Here is a 22,050-nt window from a genome sequence, read left to right on the forward strand (position 1 = left end):
CCTGCCTGAACTGGAATGAGTCTAAATATACCGGTAACATCTGTTATAGTCCCTGGCTCCAAAGACTTGTAAAAATTCTCACTAGATTGAACAGTTTTACGGTCATGTTGATGTTTAAACCCAGTCCCTCCATCACTGTGGTTTAAATGGTTGTGACTTAAAAAATGGTTTGTATAAATATGAATACATGGTTTAGATCACAATATCGTTGTAGCACACAAGACATGTTTGTTTCTGGCATGGTTGATTAATGTGCTATTTCATACACATGTATTCCTGCAGTATGTATTATATTATTGCTGTTTGTGTTTCAGTTCAGGGTTCATTTAGAATGACAGAATTGTCATCTTGTTTTGATTGCAGTTAGTGTGCTGGTCCATTTCTTGAATTAATGTCTTCACTCCAACTGTTAACTGTGATTCGCTGACAAATCACCACTAGTTATTTCTGCACATGCACAGTTCATGTTATTTCCCACAATGCACTCACAACCTGCCATATGTTTTTCAAAATGCTTGATTTATTTTGTTAATCAGATGTGAATTTTCAAATTTTTACTGCAAAAATGTATTTATTGAAATATCTTTAAGATATTGAAAAAACAGATGAACCTAAAATTTTAAAAGTGTTTATACATTTAATATTTGCTATTGGTTGCCATCAACATGGTCTGTGGCCACAATTTGCAAAAACTATTTGTTTATTACTATTTTAATGTTTTTTGATTGTTGATACATGTTTATTTTGATGCACTACTAACAATGTCCCCATTCACAGCCCTGCACACTTCCATAGGTTTTGAATACCAATTATTGTATTAAGAGGTTTAACTACCGTCAAAAGGTACTTTTTCATAATATATTGGATTCTGAAATTTTGGTTACCGATAATCACAGAATTGTGCTGTTTTAATCAGCAATTTCTTCTATGATTCTGTACAAAGCTGAGCTTTTCCATGTTTTCTTGGGCATGGGTTGACTTGCCACTATGTCTTTTAACTTAATAGAATGCCATTAACCCCTCAGAATACCATGTAGTACTACCACCAGTGTCGCAAAGAACGCATTGAACAAGTAAATTTCATTATTATTGAAGTTGCGATATTGATTTCGCTGTATGATTTTTTTTTTAGCTCTTCTCGACCGATAGACTTCTTGTTTTGAAGATGCGATTAGCATTTTTAGTCCCCGTTCGAATGCAGTCCGAAAACGGGGACTTATGTTTTGACCTCCGTGTGTCCGTGCGTGAATGCATCTGTGCGTGCGTCCGGACCTGTATCTTAGAAAAGCCTGGACCCATCACAATCAAACTTCACACATACATCATACATGATAGTATACATATTCACGTCAATATGTTTCATGATATGATTCAAGATGGCCGAATGGCGGCCATTTTTGTGCTAAAATTCATCAAAAACATTATACATTAGACATTATACAGGGATCTCGCCAGCCCAACGTGAGTGTTGGTCGGTCATGAATATTAATGAGCTGTATGAATATTAATTAGCAATGAATATTAATGAGTTCGGACGCAGTGCAAATATTTTTTCGAATTAAGACATTGTATTTCACAATTTAGAAGAGTTTTAATTTAAAAATTAAATATATCCGAAATGCAAATGCTGCAGACTAAAAAACAGAAACAAATAAATTATTGTTGCAATATTGTAAAAAGTTAAATAAAACACATTTGAAACGTTTCAGCCAGGAATATTTTCACGATCTTATTTACTCCAAATACATTCTTTTTCAAAAAATCGACAACGTAATTATTTGGAGTATTGTTGTAATTTATTATTCGTATCATCAATTTCTAAAATGTATATATTCACAGTAATGAACAACAAATAAAACTTGCGAACTTTCAAAGTTACGACGTGACATAACTTACCGGTACTTCGCGATGTTATACACCGATTATACCAATAATTCCTCTTACTTAGTCATGATGCCAAGCAAAAAATGTTAAATTTAACTTAGTTTTATCGGGAGTGGATATTTTTGATCACTCAATTGCTTCGGTAAAAAACACAGCCCGTCATGATGTTTGTGACGTATTAGTTGATCGACACGTGTCCTTTGACCCGATGGGTCAATAATTCCATTAACCAATCAGAAGGCCGCATGGTAATGCCGGTAGAATCCGAAGTTTTCCAAATGGTAGTGATCATAAAAATTACATTGCGGAAGTAAAGTGATGTCGTAGCATGGCATGTTGACATCGATTTCAGTTGAAAACTTCACGATGGTTATCGTAAGAGGCGATTAGCAATTTTTAAAAGGTAAAATAGGTCTTGAATCGCGATGATAACAGTTCAAATCTATTTTACCAAATCACGCAATAAACACATTGATTTTTTTCTTGAGTAGCGTAAACTGTCAGATCGTGAACTCCGCTTTGACCATTTTATATCGAGGTGAAATTGATTTTGAAAGAATTTTAGCTTTCAATCTAAAGACTGTGCACGTGTCTATCGCAGAAAGTATTTACCTACAAACAAAGAGGTGCTAATTTCACAAAATTTACTAGCCGCTACGCATCGTGTGACTAGGTCTATTGTTTACAAATTATAATCCACGACTGACAGGATGCGTGTCGGTCAGTACATAATTATAATAACAATCGGACAATAGTCCTGGTCGGAAGCATTTACGTTGTGGTCGCTAATTTTGAGTGCCGGTTACGGCGACCACTGCCGAACAGCTGGGCGAGATCCATGCTATAGGACCTTGATGCACATCATTTTGTTTTACGATCTGATTCAAGATGGCCGAATGGCGACAATTTTTGTGCTAAAAAATCATCAAAATCAAGCATTTCTTGGCTGTTTACAGATGGATTTTGTTTTAATGAATGTGGTTCTCGTGCCATATCTCTGACTTGCTTCCACTGATTATGTTTAAAATTTTAAATATTCATTATACATCATGTCATAGATATATTGATTTGACAATCCTATTCAAAATGGCCAAATGGTGGCCATTTTTGTGCTAAAAAATCATCAAATATCAAGCATTTATGGATGGATTTCGTTCAAACTTGGTACATTACAGGTTCCTGATGCACATCATTTATTTTTCAGATCGGATTCAAAATGGCTGTCTGGCGACCATTTTGTTTTAATGATTGGGCTTCTAGAGCCATATCTCTTAAATGCTTTGACTGATTATATTCAAATTTTATATATTCGTTATACATCATGTTATATATACATGTATTCTAAATGGCTGATTTTGAATGCTGTTCCAGAGCAATATCTCTCAATATGGACAATACGATCATATAAACTATAAACAAAACTATATATCTTAAATTCGATAACTAACGGGGACTGTGTCATGCATGGCTTGTTAAAATGTAAAATAAATATTAAAAAAGTTTTAACTGCTGTCATGACAAACACAATCTATTTTACCACCATAAACTGTTTTATCATAGTAAACTACAAGTGTTTTTTTATGGCACTATCCTGGTAATATAAATATTCAGTTGTAATCTGTTTTTTAGAAGTGGTTGTGTTTTGACAAAAATGTTGCTTTCTGATAACAAATAATGCATCATGTATGACATCAACAATTTATGTAATCATTCATTGTTACTCGAAAAATTTAACCAATCAGGATTTCAACATAATTTTATGTTCTAAAAACTCAACCAATTTTCAAAAATTTAAATGTGGTTTAATATTTAGATTTTTTACAGTATATTAAGTTGAAATGTTTGGATGACTAGTTATGATTGGCAACAATTACTGGCTCTGTTTTTTTAACCCGTCATATGTTTTTTATACAAATGGCTGAAACTAAATGGTTAACAGCTGAGTACAGACATTATGTAGGTTGCCAATGAAAACTAAGTCACCAATCAAATTACTATTTATATTTCATACAGCTGTCACTGCATTTTATGGTTGCCTCATAATAAATTAGATGGCATCAATAACATTTATCATTCATTCATTTAAAAAAATATTCAATTGTGTATAAAGATGGTTAATATTGTGGATGTAATGTGAGATCTTTGGAATTCTTTTTAGTTAATATAACTAACATGGGCATTTCACCTAAAAATTTTTGAGTTTTTCGTACCATTGTACCATTTGAATTATTAAACTGACTTTCATGAGGAAATATGAACTTGTTGTGACAAATTGAAAACAACAATATATCATGATATTACATTATTACACACCTGTGGATCTCAAATGGTTTATGTATTCTACATACAGCAATGGAGTGGGTACAATACCGGTACACACTTGCCGTCTTACCAGGCATTTAGTGCAGAGGCAGTCTATTGTGAATTGAATTAAAACACAAAAATACACGATTCTTTATATAAAATTTAATAAGCATCCATTATAATGATGAATATTGACTTATTAATGAGAGATAGTTATGCTTCACAAATTACATAGCTATATACATGTATAGACATGATGTGAAAGGGGAAACTATCAATTTAGCGAATTGCATTAATTGAATACATTCTGTGTTCTTTCCTATTGTAATTTAATTTGTTGAGCAAAACTCTTTGTGTCAATAATTACATGATATTATTGACTGTACAATACAGTGGCATACTGCGTAATTTTTACTGTCACCTTATGACATTTCAGTTAACAGGTGCATATGCTATACATGTAGATTGCCTAGAAAGTATTTTACTGTAAAATCTGTATTAGAAGCTGTGGCTTCTATTAAAATGGTACAATGCAACAGAGCATGTACACATATGAGAAATGATGAATTTTTGACTCCCGTGTGCGAAGCACAAAAGGGAGTCTTTGCAGTTACCCTGTCTGTATGTTTGTATGTCTGTATGTATGTATGTATGTATGTATGTATGTATGTATGTATGTATGTATGTATGTATGTATGTATGTATGTCACTTTTTTTGTTCCACCGTTATCTCAAGAACCACTAATCAAATTTTGGTGAAACTTGGTACATAGATGCTCTGGGATAATGTGCAGAGTTGATTAGGTTTTGGTAAAAATCTATGAATATTAATTACCTAATTTGCATGATAATTAGCTGATTTTTAGCTGTTCCAAGACTGTTCCACTGATATCTGAAGAACCACTCATTGGATTTTGATGAAATTTGGCACATGAATGCTCTGAACTAGTGCGCAGATTTGATTAGTTTTGGGTAAAAATCTATGAATATTAATTACCTAATTTGCATGATAATTAACTGATTTTAAGCTGTTCTATGACTGTTCCACTGATTTTTGAAGTACCACTCATTGGATTTCAATGAAACTTGGTACATGGATGCTCTGAACTAATTTGATTAGTTTTGGGTAAAAATCTGTTAATATTATTAATTACCTAATTTACATAATGATTAATCAATTTTCGGCTTTTCCACTGATATCTCAAGTACTAATCATATCATTTCAATAAAACTTGGAACACTGCACATACCTGATAGTGTTTAGGGTAATATCAGTACATATTAATTACCTAATTTGCATAATTAATTAATTTTCAGCTTTTGATATTTCAAGTAGTAATGATCACATATCAATGAAACTTGGTACATAGTTACTTGAGGACTGTGCAGAGACCTAATTAGTTTTTGGGTAAATATTTGTGCATATTAATCACCTTATTAGCATAATTAGTTAATTTTCAGCTTTTCATCTGATATCTCAAGTACTAATCATCACATTTCAATGAGACTTGCGACATTTTCTAGGACTATGCAGAGACCTGATTAATTTTGGAATAAATAATTGTGCCTATTAATTACCTAATTTGCATAATTAGTTAATTTTTTGCTGTTCTATGGCTGTTGCACTGATGTCTACAAACCACTCATTGGATTTCAATGAAACTTTTAAAGAGTACCCATCACATTTCATGAACCTAGGACTATACACCATATTAGTTTTTGGTAAATATGTATGCTTCTTAATCACTTAATTAACATAATTAATTAATACTGATATCTCAAGTATTGATCATCACATTTGAATAAAACTTGGTACATAAATGCTCTAGGACAATAGACAGCCTGATTAATTTTGGGTTAAAATCTGTTCATATTAACTCTCTAATTAGCATAATAATTAATATTTTTTGGGTTCTAATCACATTTCAATGAAACTTGGTACATTGTGCAGACCTTATTAGTTTTACACTTAAATCTGTTCATATCAGTTATCTGATTTACATAATTAGTTTTCAGCTATTCCATCAATATCTCAAGTACAAGTAATTTTGAATTAATTTTTACTGTGTCTTCAATACTCTCAGCACACGGGAGTTCTTTCTAAGCTTTCTTTGATTTATTCTTAAGTTTGATACAGATTTCATGGTATTCAGTGTTTTGTGTTAACTCCTTATTTTGCTTCACAAACCCTCGTAGATGTATATCAACTTTGATTTCAGAGTACAGTAACCATGGAGATATGCATTTTTGCTTTATGATTATATTACTACATACATGTAACAGTACAAATGCAGAAAGTGGAAGAACTGTTATACAGCATAACAGGCAGTAGTTACAGAATCGTTTTTTATCAGTCTATTTAACTGTTTCTAGATGCACTCAGATTGCTTGCTAAATGTATGTCAGAAATGACATACCAAAATTTATAGTCTTGACTATTTCAATGCACACAGTATACATTTGGTGTTCCCAGAGGGCACTTCAAGACTAATTGTATAAACTAGTTGGGACTAACTGTTCTTGGTCCATACTAATAATAATAACGATTGCCTTTTATTCTCGTGTTCTCTTGTTTTTTTAAACCTCTTAGCCCATACTAAGAAACTGCATGAATACAGCTAGTGTCCTTATAGTGAGAACTGACCAATAACTGAACACATCAAATACAATGTTACAAACTATAAATGCATATGTATATAATTATGACATAAAAATCATAAAGATCTTTCATGTACTTTATTTACTATAGAGTTTACTAGACTGCTGAAACTTGATTTTTTTTATCTATTTGCCATGATAGGTGTAGATGAAAATTTGATCTGCCAAAAATTATGCAAATTAACTAACTATAAAAATGCGATTTCTACTATGACACTGTTTGGTCTACATGCCTGATATTGATAGTGCACATGCATTATTTAATTATTTTTGTCATTTTAGTAAAAAAATGCTTTTTTTTTACTTCTTAAAAACTACAATTTCAATTGCTTTGATACTTTGCATAATGATTAATCAATTTTCGGTTTTTCCACTGATATCTCAAGTACTAATCATCACATTTCAATAAAACTTAGTACATAGATGTCATAGGACACTGCACAAACCTGATAGTTTTTAGGGTAATATCAGTACATATTAATTACCTAATTTGCATTAATTAATTAATTTTCAGCTTTTGATATTTCAAGTAGTAATCATCACATTTCAATGAAACTTGGTACATAGATGTCATAGGACATTCACAGACCTGATAGTTTTTAGGGAAATGTAATTAGATATTAATTACCTAATTTGCATAATTAATTAATTTTCAGCTTTTGATATTTCAAGTAGTAATCATCACATTTCAATGAAATTTGGTACATAGTTACTGTGCAGACCCCTGATTAGTTTTTGGGATGAATATTTGTGCATATTAATTAACTTATTAGCATAATTAGTTAATTTTCAACTTTTTGCCTGATATCTCAAGTACTAATCATCATATTTCAATGAGACTTGCTACATAGATCTTCTCGGACTATGCAGAGACCTGATTAGTTTTAGGGTAAGTAATTGTGGATATTAATTACCTAATTTGCATAATTAGTTAATTTTGTCCATGAATGTTACACTGATATATAAAAGAACCACAAATTGGATTTTAATGAAACTTTTAAAGAGTACCGTTAAAATCCTATTATAAACCGCATACCTAATAGTAACCACACCCCCGATTTCAGCTTCAGTGTTAAAGAGTTCTCAACAAAAATTGAAAACATGAAAAGTACCTATTACTAACCGCACCCCCAATTCAACAAGACCGTGACCGACTTTGTTTCAACCAGCTGGTACATTGTTCCTAATCCTATTCATTTGTTTCGACAACGTGCCTAAAAATATTCACACCTCTTTATTGTTCAGTAGTGTTAGGATGTCAAACACGCAGTGAAACTGCTTTTGTCTTGTGACAACTTTTGTCAATACTCCTTATGAATACGTCCGTGTGTCGCAAGTTTTCGACAATGAGCTGTTCTCACCGAAAAACTGTTAAATTCTTTTTCAATGCTCAGATTATCTTTCGAAAACAACTAATTTCCTGATTTAAAAAAAAAAATCATGTCGTTTTCCCATGGAAATCAAAGCCAAAAGATCGCACTACATTATCGGTAAATCGTTTCCGGGTTTTGTTCACCATGAAGTCGGTGACCTGTCATTAACATATTTAAATGACTAAGGTAATTTGAACATGTGGGGACCATCCAGCATTTTGATTGGTTAATTAGCGACTTGACCTACCCGGTCAAGTAATGTCTCGTGTGCATTCAAACTACATAGCGGAAGTCATCTTGCATCAGTCGTTTACATGTGACCGAAATAATTCGCTTACAGTGAAACTAAGTTGAACTAAGTTCAAGTTACTCACATTTGATAACAATTAAACGAATTTATTTTTCGTGCGTTAATATAATCACTACTGAGTAACAATCAACAATTTCAACAGTTCGAAAACAAGTAAGTTATTCACTTGTGAGCCGAAGCATGGCCGGATTGCGTTACCGTACCCACGCGGTACCATATTTTTTTTAGTGGCGTACCATGATCATTTTCTACTAAGCAATGCATTAATGTTTGTTTTTATTTGAAACTCCTGTCAGAATATACTTTCCGTTACGAAGAAAATTAAAAAAATAAATGCATATTACATTAAATATACAGAGTATTTTTTTTTTCATGTGAACAGTTTTTTGTGACGTGACGCTTATCACTCTTCCCTGACATCTAATTTGGAGTTAGCTTATATTCAAAAGATTGTACAGTGTATTGTTTGTTTTGTGCAAGTGATGTGGGGAAAAAATGACCACGCCCATTTAATGATTGCAATATGTACCTAATATAAACTGCATCCCGAACTTGATCCCAATTTGTTATTTGATACATTGTAATATAAACCGCAGTTTATAATAGGATTTTAACGGTACTCATCATCACATTTCAATGAGACCCAATTAGTTTTGGGTAAATATTTATGCTTATTAATCACATAATTAACATAATTAATTAACATAGATATCTCAATTACTGATCATCACATTTGAATAAAATTTGGTACATAAATGCTCTAGGACAATAGACAGGCCTGATTAATTTTGGGTTAAAATTTGTTCATATTAATTCTCTAATTAGCATAATAATTCATAATTTGTTTGTTCTGTTCTGTTCATATTAGTTACCTGATTTACATAATTAGTTTTCAGCTTTTCCATCAATATCTCATGTACAAGTAATTTTGAATTAACACAGGAGTTATTTCTAAGCTTTCTTTGATTTTGGTTTATGTATGTTTCTATTAGAAATAAGTTTCTAATAGAGCACTACAGTATTAGGTGTGTTTGGGCAATTTCAGCTGATCATCTCGACTAGAAACCTTATAACAATTTGCTGTCTCGATTCGCTCCATGGCCATTGCTGACTAATTTGCGTTTCAAGTCTCACTTTCAGGCTTCCTGCATTAATATGATTCGTCATCAATGTGTCATCGTCATCAATGTGTCATCATCAATGTGTCATGTACTCAATTTCACAACTTACTGTTAACTTGTCTGTTTTTAATCCACATTTCAAACAAAATTCAAAATCAGGCCTATCAATTTGCATCTTGACAGAGAATAGTGGTGGCTGAGCTTTATGACACATGACTGAGAACGCGACTGTCTGGGAATACTGACACTAATGTTTTGCCAGTTAAAACTGTGGGTATAAAATATTACCTTTAATAATGGCATCAGAAAATAAGTAGATTGTTACCTGACATTTGTGAATATATCAGGAAATGTGATGTTGGAAAACATGGTTTACGTTTTGCTGTGAATAATTGTAAACTGATCAATCGTCGGCAGATTGTTGAATTTTAATTATATATTCATGGATGTTGTACACAACAAATTTATCGGCATGGTAACTAGAGGAACAATTAGGAAACTCTCACTTCTTTTGTTTGGATTCCTGTCTCAGTAAACATTTAAAACAAAAGGAATTAGCATACTGCGATCGTAATTTGCATAAAGTTACATTTTCGTTCGAGACGTTTCAATCGATTGAGGTTTTCTGTTTTTTTTTTCATAAAAATTTTTCCCGATTTATACAGCATTGTCCGGATTTAGTAGGAATATGAACACTGAAATGAAAAATAGAAAAAAATACTCAGATTAAAACTGCACTATGAAACCATACAACTTCCTGGAAATGCATTTTTGGGGTACAAATCTTCGTCGCCATGTTGGACATCAGCAGACGCAGACTTACGCTCACTCTACTGAAACGATGAAAATGCGTTTTATACTGAAATATAATTTAATCTGATTTTCCCGCAATTTTTCTAAACTGTTATAACAAAGGCAGCCAAAATGGCTGACGTCGCTAACCTCAATATAAAGTGTTATGTTTGAAACTACCGGGGTAGTTATGATAATCGTACCACAACATTAAAATACCCAAATAATAACGTGGTAATGAATACTAACAGTTTACTACATCACCTACCAGAAAGTCTGTGGAAATAATAAATTCCATTTATTACTCGTAGGCTTAACTACAGATTACAGCCCCAATCGGAAACTATTAGGGAATATACCCTGTTCACACCTTAGAACACCTTAGGGTAGCATTCCCTAAAGGGCCCCCCCGCACGCGCTGGGTGGTCACGCATAAGAGGCGTGATCCGATATTCCCTTTCGTTTCCGCTTAACAATGGCAGGTATATTTTTACGCTCCACTTTTTACAAGCACGACGAAAGACAGGTTTCATTTTTTTGACTGAGAATTATCTAGAGTTCTAGTGTGGTGATCGACTCCTAATAATGGAAAGCCTTTACCATAAGGTAAAGGTTTTCCATTATTAGGGGCCCCGTTTTTACCTGTTTTTTGGTTGAATTGCCGGCTCAGTTTACTTTCACCGGATTCCGAATTTTGGCGTGGTGAATTTACTAGTTTCTTTTTTTTTTGTATCTCACTTTCATAGTTTTTGCAGACGCTAATGTGCCAAAGTCAGAAAAAAAGACAAAGAACGTCCCTGCTACACGCTAATGCCCGAGTGGGATCCTCATATGTGTTGTCACGCTTGTCTTAATTGTGTCACAGACTCCGGGGTCTGCCTTGAGGGGATTTGTGATTTATGGGAACAGGTTGGAAGGCTGAAGGCAAGCGATCTAAAGCTGGTAGAGGTCGCGGACTAGTATGTCAGATTCTATGAGTGAGAAATCTTTCCCTACACTTGGTAGTCACCACAAGGCTCGCCTCCAGTCGACGCCAAGCCTTCTGGAGAAAAGGGCGATATGCCTAGTGGGGAACCCCCGTGTATCACCATGGTTCTATTCCCGCATCTTACTTGTTCCCAATAGTTCGGGGGGGGGGGGGGGGGTCCAGTCCTAGACCTCAGTCAGCTGAACGGGTTTGTGGAACTCGAGCGCTTCCGGTTGGAAACACTGGCTTCGGTACTTCTGTCAGTGCACTCGGGCGATTAGTTGGCATCGCTGGTTTTGAGCGACGCTTACCTCCACATTTTCGTTCACCACTCATGCAGCCGGTATCTCAGTTTCCCAATAGAGGGCAAAGCCTGTGCATGGCACCATATGTCTTCACCAGAGTGCTAAGACATGTGACCCATCTGCTATACCGGTCGTCAGTCTGTCTGAACCCATATCCTGACAACTGGTTAATACACAATCAAGACAGAGAGGTCTTAGTGGAGCACGTGTGGTTAACACAGACGCTCCTGCACGAGTTGGGCTTTTTAATAAATATTGCCAAGTCCAAACCAATACCGTCGCACATCCTAGTTTTTCTGGGTATGCAGTTCGACACAGAACAAGGAGGTGTTCGCCCCCTCTCTGAAGCTTGTAGAGCTCGCCAGCCAGCTCTGGCTTATTGGCAAAATGAGGTCAGTTCATTGTCTGGTTCCATTAGCAGCTCTCCGGTCTCGTCCGATTCAGAAGTGCTTCCTGGACTTGCAGAGTCCACATGTGGGACTTGACGTTCAGGGTTCAACTGTCGGATCAAGCGATGGCGGCCCTGCTTTGGTGGCAGGACGTACAGAACTTGGAAACAGGTGTACCCCTAGATCTGACGACTCCCTCGCTGACTTTCATTACAGATGCGTCGCTCCAGGAATGGGGTGATCATCTGATGGACCTTCAGGTCCAGGGGATGTAGCCGCTGGCGTATTGGGACCGCCACATCAATTGGTAAGAGTTGCAGACCGTCCTACTGTCTCTGAAACATTTTCAGGAAGTCGCACACCACCACAGAGTCTTGCTTCGAACAGACAACAGCTCAGTAGTGTTGTACATCAACAAGGAGGGGGGGCACGACTGACTGACTGGGACTAGTCGTTAGTTCTGTCAGCATAACGACCCCCCCCTCGAGCCTATGGATAAGGCAGACATGAAGTATGTCAGGTAGGCGGCGCTCAGAGATAGAGGCACTGTCCTTTAGTGACGGATGTGCCTCCTTTATGAAGGAGTTATTCTGAAGACTCGAATCCCAGGGCACGACCCTGAGCTGATCGTCATGGTACTGCGATCGCACCAAGATGTCTAGGGGCAGTGAAAAGCGCATGTTTGTCTGTTATGGACGGGGCAAACAGAGCCACCCTGCTTCGAATATCACCATTTCGCGGTGGATTGTTGATATGGTCGTGGAAGCGTATAAGTTAACTGCTTCTTCATCGGTTCATTTGGAACGCCACCAGGTGCGTGGGGTAGCTAACTCATTAGCTTTGATGTCTGGGACCACGCTCGAGCAGGTGCTTCGAGCAGAGTTCTGGAGATCTCAGAATGTCTTCATTAACTATTACCTGAGAGACCTCCAAGCACTGCAGGAAGGTCTCTACAGGGCGGTCCAGTGGTGACGGGGCAGACTGTGTTCGCTGACCCAGCCCACACCACCAAGGGGCCCTATGCGCGAAAGCGTAAGCGCAATAGTGCCTTCAGCCAAAACCAGCCTCCTTTACTTGATGCTACCGGTTTTTGTTCAGCGCTATCAAACCCTAGCAATATACTGTTTTGATACTGTTTTAGTAGCCTCCCTAAATTGGGGGTCTACCCTTGGGCACCCGGTCTCTGAAGAGTCACCTAATTGGTTTTATCCTAGGACTAGACTTCTTGGTGAGCAGCTTTAGATTTCTCAGTTTTTGATTTTGGACCTTCCTTTTTGGGGTCGAAAAATATACATTTCAGCCGTTGGAACTTCCCCACCTCCAGTGAGCGTGCTACTCTGCCTACGAGTAATAAATGAAATTTATTATTTCCACGGACTTTCTGTTAGGTGATGTAGTAAACTATTAAGGTTGTACAAGCCTGTTTGTTTACCTAATCATACCTACCAGAAAATCTGTTGAAACCCGCCCACCTCCCCACAAGCTTTCGGCGCGCGCGGGGTGGCCCCTTAGGAGAGGCCTTTTTTTCTATAGGTAATGCTACCCTAAGGTGTTCTTTGTGAACAGGGTATATTCCCAAATAGTTTCCGATTGGGGCTGTAATCTGTAGTTAAGCCTACGAGTAATAAATGAAATTTATTATTTCCACAGACTTTCTGGTAGGTATGTTTAGGTAAACAAACGGGTTTGTACAACCCTAATATTTTAGAACATTCTCAAACAGAGTTTTTTGGGTACGAAACAGCATATCTGTCAACAAAACAAACTATCAGTATTTGTTATCAAGAACAATAAAACATTTGCACAGAAGTCAGTGATGCTTCTACGTTGATCTTTCGGCTTAATGAGCTCTATTTTTTCAATTTAGTGGACACACATGGAAAACGAACAGCGATAGCAATATAAGCAATGATGTCATAGCATATCTAACAATTAAGTTTCCTAACCGTTCCTCTATTAACCGTGGTTTACCTTATTTTTCTGTCAACTAAATTTTCTTTTCTTGCAATAAACCTGACAACGAGAACCATTACAAAGAGAACTGCCTGGCATCAATACCCAAGCAGTTACAATCTATAGAATAAGACATGTTCTTTGTTCTTGTTTTTTTATATAAAATTATGCAAGTATTACAAGCTTTATTGAAACGCATAAAATTCCGGTGAGAAAATAAAATGGTTACATAACACAAATCAAATAAAGTGGACAAGAAATAATAAAGGTTACGCAATGGAATACAAGTTACAAAACAACTGTCTAACAATTCAAAAACACTAGAACACTCCCAATAATATATCTGTGGGCAGTATTTGAAGAATTTCAAGTTCGTTGATGGTGTTGCTGTCTACTACACATGCTGTTTTTAATGTACTGGCCAAGTCAACTATGGATGGAAATGTTACTATTGCACATTATCATATACTTTACTTGATATTCATATAATTGTTTTTTTATTTTACAAAGACTAATGCCATCCACAGTTGTACTTATTTTTCGCCTTTTCAAATGTGTTTCTTTTTGAACAAGAACAATAGAATGAACTCAAGGCAATTAACACTGAGTATGCTAACACATTGGCACATTATCCTGCCCTCCCTGTGTTAGCCAACATCGTGCTAACATGCAACACAGAGCTAGAAATTTGGTAACTAAGTTTTGAGCTGTAGCTGTATGCATGTAGATTTTCTTACTATTCAATCAAATATGGCTGACTCGTAGCTAGCCATTTTGTCCTAAAATTGTTAAATTCTGGTACTTATCCGAAACCATTTTTTGGAAATGAACCATTTCATTCAAACCTTATACGGTATAAGGTCATGTATATTTGGTTACATGTGCACGTCATAATTATCTTCAGAATTCAAACAAAAATGGCAGATTTTTCTTCATTGCTATGCTGATTTCTCTCTAATATATCACTTGATTCAGTTGAAAGTTCGTACACAAGTACTATATTCACTATTTCTACTTCCATGCTACAAGTGTGTGATTTGTCTAAAACTGAAGTCTGTAAACGTGTCCGGGACCATTTCTGGAGATGAATAGGGCAATTTCATTCATTTTTCCAAACAGGATGATGCATATTGTGTTGCAGGTTGGGTGATTTGGTGTCCATTTTGTTTTTAGTCCCCGTTCGGACACAGTCCGAAAACGGGGACTTATGTTTTGACCTGTGTGTGTTCATGCGTGCGTGGGTGCGTGCGTGCGTGTGTGTGTGTGTGTGCGTGTGTGCGTGCGTGCGTGGGTGCGTGCGTCCGGACCTGTATCTTAGAAATGCCTGGACCAATCACAATCAAACTTCACACATAAATCCTAAACATTAAGCATTTCTCGGCTGTTTACAGATGGATTTTGTTCAAACTTGGTATATACATTAGACATTATGGGACCTTGATGCAAATAGTTTTGTTTTTCAGATAAGATTCAAAATGGCCAACTGGTGGCCATTTTGTTTTAATGAATGTGGTTCTCGTGCCATATCTCTGACTTGCTTTCACTGATTATGTTCAAATTTTAAATATTCATTATTAGTCCCCGTTCCGACGCAGTCCGAAAATGGGGACTTATGTTTTGCCCTGTGTGCGTCCGTCCGTTCGTGCGTCTGTGCGTCCGTGATCACCTGTATCTCGAACATGCATGGACCGATTAAGTTCAAACTTCACTCATACATCACACATTATATGGGACATATGCACATGCATTTTTTTCATGATCCGATTAACGATAGCCGAATAGCGGCCATTTTAAGGCCGAAAATGCATCAAAATCGCACATTTTCACCATTCCGGACCCGGATCTCAGTTATGCATGGACAGATTTTGTTCAAATTTGGTACATACATTAAACATAATAGGACCTTGATGCACGTCATTTTTTTTTTTGGATCGGGTTCGAAATGGCCGACTGGCGGCCATTTTGTTTTAAAGAATTCAGTTCTGGATCCGTATCTGAGACATGCTTGGATTGATCGAGTTCAAACTTCACACACACAAGGTACATCATGTCACAAATATGTAAGTGCATTTGTTTCATGATCTCATTAACGATAGCCAAATGGCGGCCGCTTTAAGACCGAAAATGCATTGAAATCGCACATTTTCACCATTCCGGACCCGGATCTCAGTTATGCATGGACGGATTTCATTCAAATTTGGTACATACATTAAACATAATAGGACCTTGACGCACGTCATTTTTTTTTTCCGGATCAAGTTCGAAATAGTTGACTGGCGGCCATTTTGTTTTAAAGAATTCAGTTCTGGATCCGTATCCGAGACATGTCTGGATTGATCAAGTGCAAACTTCACACACACAAGGTACATCATGTCACAAATATGTATGTGCATTTGTTTCATGACCTCATTAACGATAGCCAAATGGGGGCCGCTTTAAGGCCGAAAATGCATTGAAATCGCACATTTTCACCATTCCGGACCCGTATCTCAGTTATGCATGGATGGATTTTGTTCAAATTTGGTACATACATTAAACATAATAGGACCTTGATGCACGTCTTTTTTTTTTTTTCGGATCAAGTTCGAAATGGCCGACTGGCGGCCATTTTGTTAAAGAATTCAGTTCTGGATCCGTATCCAAGACATGTCTGGATTGATCAAGTTCAAACTTCACACACACATGGTACATCATGTCACAAATAGATATGTGCATTTGTTTCATGATCTGCTTAACAATAGCGGAATGATGGCCATTTTAAGGCCGAAAATGCATCAAAATCACGTATTTTCACAATTCCAGAACCGGATCTCAGTCATGCATGGATGGATTTTGTTCAGATTTAGCACAATGTGTTGTACATGTACATATGCAGGTGCATTTCGGTCATGATCTGCTTTGAATGTATATGTCACTCAAATATGAACGGAACGGGGACGTGTCATTGACAATGACTTGTACATCATGTCATAGATAAACAGATATATATATTAGTTTGACGATCCTATTCAAAATGGCCGAATGGTGGTCATTATTGTGCTAAAAAATCATCAAATATCAAGCATTTCTGGCATTTATGGATGGATTTCGTTCAAACTTGGTACATATATTAGACATTACAGGTTCCTGATGCACAGCATTTATTTTTCAGATTGGATTCAAAATGGCTGTCTGGCGGCCATTTTGTTTTAATGAATGGGCTTCTAGAGCCATTTCTCTTAAATGCTTTGACTGATTATGTTCAAATTTTATATATTCATTATACATCATGTTATATATATACATGTACATGTATTCAAAATGGCTGATTTTGAATGCTGTTCCAGAGCAATATCTCTCAATATGGACAAGTACTTGTTTGACGATCAGATACAAATGTCAATCATTTTAATGTTAAAAAATCATATTCCTGACATGGTTATATTCCAGCTATATTACTACATGTATAAACAAAACTATACATCTTAAATTTGATAACTAACGGGGACTGTGCCATGCATGGCTTGTTATTTATGTCTATGCCGATTCCTCACTAATATATTGCTTGGTTCAGATGAAAGTTAGTACACAAGTACTATATCTAATAATGACTTGATCTAATTTGATGCATCGTCCGCCTGCACGGTGTTGTTCCGTTCGGACATTCCTCCCTCTACAACACCGTGCGGTAATACCATTCATAACCGTGTATGTCACGTGGTTGCGCGATAGAAAGTTTACCGACCAATAGAAAGCTTTGTTACAAAGACTGGCAGAAAGCGCTCGGAGCTCTGCATTTCTGATGTTTTCGGCTTCATTACTGCCGATATGTGTTGCAGTGATATCACGAGCTTTGGGGTATAACACCTACTCTTCTATAACAGTCAACAGTGGTGACAACACTATTATTAAGTAAAGCTTGAATAGCTTTGGTCTGAATATCAGTGAGTTGCATGATGTATGGATATTTTCGCTGTATCGCCTCGACATCCAAGCCACCACAGCTTTAGCTGTGCTCAGCAACATTTATTCTCAGGTCAGGCATTTTCACCGCCTGGCAACCATCATGGTGAAACAAAGACCAATAAATTCTCAGAAAACGGTATTTTTGGAATGGTTGTTGTCACCCCCTACATCATGTAAAACATATTTAAATTTGGTTAGATTTCTTCAAAGTTAAGTTTGTGCTGTTTTCTCGATTTTAGCTATTTTCACCGGCTTTTTGGTCAGTGCACAGCAGCTCGTGCAGAGTCCATAGAAATACATGGTAGAGTGGTGCGCGTTTTGTGACTTAGCTCCGCCTCGAAGATTTTGATAGCTTGGCCAAGCGCATTGAAGAAAGAAGTTATATGATTGGCTGTGTTGTTAAACTGATTCTAAACTGTGAGGGCATTGTCACATACACATAGTCCTAATGAAATACTTCAAGGTGATAGTGGAGTGCTTCGCCGGAACATTCACCTTGAAAATTCAAGATGATTTGATGACTTGACAGTCATTTTGTAAACAATTCTAAAATTGCTGTCTGTAAATGTTTCTGGAATCATTTCTCACAGAAGCACTTCCAGTTGTGATTGAACACAGAGATCCACTACAGGGAAAAACAACATGGGATTGTGCGCTGCCAATGCTTGTACATCCTGTAGTACCCAAGGACACTGCATAGTTGCTATGGCAACACTATATTCTTTGCAAATCTTGCATACATGTATGTGTGTATAATTTTTCTACTTCATTTTTAGTTTTTACGAGATGAATTACAATATGAAGATGATTTTGATAGACAGACCACATTTCATGGTGATGATAATTTTATCAGTGTTGATGATCTATGGCTGGCATGGAAAAATTCAGAAGGTATGTATAGAGATTGCATTGCCTCCTACAAGCATGTAGCATTCACAGCCTTTAAGGTTTTTCTGAGTGACTTGGTGGTTATTATGTGCTACAATGTATATATTGCTGACATTGTGAATCATAGACCTAGCCTCATTGTACACAAATTATGTTACAATAACTATCTGAGTCAGTTTGTAATCAAATTTGTGTGGTTTCCTGTGTAACACCAAATGCTAAAAGTCAAGCTAAGTTGTGTTACTAGATTATTGCACAAGTTTAGTAGATTAGTTATGTGTCTAATGTGTATATCATCTCCTTTAGTGTTCAAGTAATTCCACAATCTCTGTATATACTACTTTACTGCATCTACTCAATACAGTTGACATAATCTAATCTAATGACCTCATTTCATACTGGAAAAGAGCACTCTAGAAATCATTACTCGTGTAAAACAAGAATTACCAGCCAGTTCAAATTGAGTCTTTTTTAAAACCACATTATTTGAATCCTGATATATGCATTAAATAAAAGCAATCATCAGAATTTCTTGACAACCTTAAGTACTCATCTTTTTTAGCTCCGCTGTCGACTTTGTCGAGCGGAGCTTATCATATGAGTGATTGTCCGTCGTCGTCGTCGTCGTCGTCCGTGTCAATGTTTTACTTTTTCGACTTCTTCTTGAAAACTACAAGCCTGAATGCTTTGATACTTGGTGTATATGTACCTTGGGTAGACCTCTCTCAGATTTGTTCATTTCATGATGATATCTTCAATTCTCTAATTTTGGTGAATATTTTTGTCATTTTTAGTAAAAAGTGATATTTTCGACTTCTTGTTGAAAACCGCAAGTGCAATTGCTTTGATATTACATATATAGGTACTACATGTGGACCTCTCTCAGATTTGTTCATTTTGTAATGATATCTTTAATTCTCTAATTTTGGTGAATATTTTTGTAATTTTTGGTAAAAAGTGATATTTTCGACTTCTTGTTGAAAACCGCAAGTCCAATTGCTTTGATATTACATATATAAGTACTACATGTGGACCTCTCTCAGATTTGTTCATTTTGTAATGATATCTTCAATTCTCTAATTTTGGTGAATATTTTTGTCATTTTTGGTAAAAAGTGATATTTTCGACTTCTTGTTGAAAACCGCAAGTCCAATTGCTTTGATATTACATATATAGGTACTACATGTGGACCTCTCTCAGATTTGTTCATTTTGTAATGATATCTTTAATTCTCTAATTTTGGTGAATATTTTTGTAATTTTTGGTAAAAAGTGATATTTTCGACTTCTTGTTGAAAACCGCAAGTCCAATTGCTTTGATATTACATATATAGGTACTACATGTGGACCTCTCTCAGATTTGTTCATTTTGTAATGATATCTTTAATTCTCTAATTTCGGTGAATATTTTTGTAATTTTTGGTAAAAAGTGATATTTTCGACTTCTTGTTGAAAACCGCAAGTCCAATTGCTTTGATATATTATACATATAGGTACTACATGTGGACCTCTCTCAGATTTGTTCATTTTCTAATGATATTTTCTGTTCTTTTATTGCCATGTGCATTGCTAACAGCGGAGCTATCTCAGCCGACAGGCTGCTTGTTTAAATAAACTATATTCATGATTTTTTTCACTACATGTAACCAAATAGAGCATTGATATGTGGTGGGAGCTTTTTAAGAATTAATGACTCTAAATCACCACTTTCATGAATATTTGACCACATGTGTCTTGTGCAAAAACAACTCACTTAACACACACCATGAATCTGCCAATGTAATTTTTCTCATTCACCAGGCAATGTTTGTTTGTCACTTATTAAATGATTATTTGAATTAATAATTTTATGAATTAGTCAGCAATCAAAATATTCACACTTTGTATTCGTAAATACAACAGGGAACACTGAAGCTACATTTAAGAACAAAGTGACCATATGGCTTGACAGCAACTCTGACAAACCACATCCCATTCTTTGAAAAATGATATTAAAATTCAAAATACAATAAAGGAAGCATTTCTAATTGCATGTACATGTAGCACCAACATTTTATGTAAATTTTATATCAAATAAAGTTACTTATTGTGATAGGTCTGCAATGTTCCTCATTAAACAGGAAATCACTGAAAATTAGTTCAATTATTACAAGGAAATTAAAGTCAAATTGTACCTATTATACATAATACATGTCAGAACACTTTAATGTGCATGTGAAGCTAATTCTGTATTCATATACAAATAAACATCTCCATAATAAACAGTTTCACCCTTTGAACGCCAAAGTCAGCTTTTGTTACCAATAAACCTGCATATTACGGTCAATATGAAATGACATCCATCCATAATTAACAAAAAATATAATAAATAAATCTGAAATATTTCAACAAAATTCAAACAAATATTCCAATAATTAGGTTTGGTGAATGAACAGTTAAGTTGTATATTCTTAGAAATTTCTTAACATAATTATATAAAAAAATTAAAGCCGCAAGCGGCGTCACCGGGGCCCAAGCTGACAAGATTCTGTTTCATAATTAATGTGGTCACATGTTAGACAATCAGGTAGCTTGTATTATCAGTAACATGAGGTCGAAATGAAGTTGGTACCATGTATTTACGTGGTTTGGTTATCGAAATAGGGTTTTCAGGATATATAATGAGCCATGTTCTTATGCACAATAATGAGATTACATAATCATATATAGCCATTTCTAATGTCAGTTACATTTTTCATTCAATGTCTTCATAATGACACTAGTTACATGTCCTGCTCTGCGACAGTGTTTCAGATATGACTGCTATTCATATTAATGAGTTCACATGACCATATATGGTCATCTGTTATTTTAATCAAATCTCTTGTTCACTGTTGTCATAATAACACAGGATTCATCTTCCTAATTGCAACAGTGTTTAAGATATAATGGTTATGCATATTAATGAGCTCACATAACCATAAATGGTCATTTGTTATTTTATTCAAATCTCTTGTTCAACGTTGTCATAATAACACAGGATTCATCATTCTAACTACAACAGTGCTTGAGTTATAACAGTTATGCATATTAATGAGGTTAGAAGCCCTCACCCCATGGGTTCCCAGCCACGTGGCCTATCAGTGTGATATTGGGGCAAAATGATGCATCTGATGACACAAA

General features: G+C 35.7%; 1 protein-coding gene across 1 annotated transcript in view; it reads left to right on the forward strand.

The window, feature by feature from the left end:
- The window catches only part of LOC100366516 (stromal interaction molecule 1-like), an 81,546-nt gene that overhangs the window by 20,046 nt on the left and 39,450 nt on the right, over positions 1 to 22,050 (forward strand). The window contains exon 3 of the mRNA XM_085498132.1: positions 18,778 to 18,892. Coding sequence (XP_085354258.1) covers positions 18,778 to 18,892 — 115 coding nt within the window. The remainder of the gene's footprint in view (positions 1 to 18,777; positions 18,893 to 22,050) is intronic.

Source organism: Saccoglossus kowalevskii, chromosome 4 (genome assembly GCF_978046115.1).
Source record: "Saccoglossus kowalevskii chromosome 4, keSacKowa6.1, whole genome shotgun sequence".
Taxonomy (NCBI): domain Eukaryota; kingdom Metazoa; phylum Hemichordata; class Enteropneusta; family Harrimaniidae; genus Saccoglossus; species Saccoglossus kowalevskii.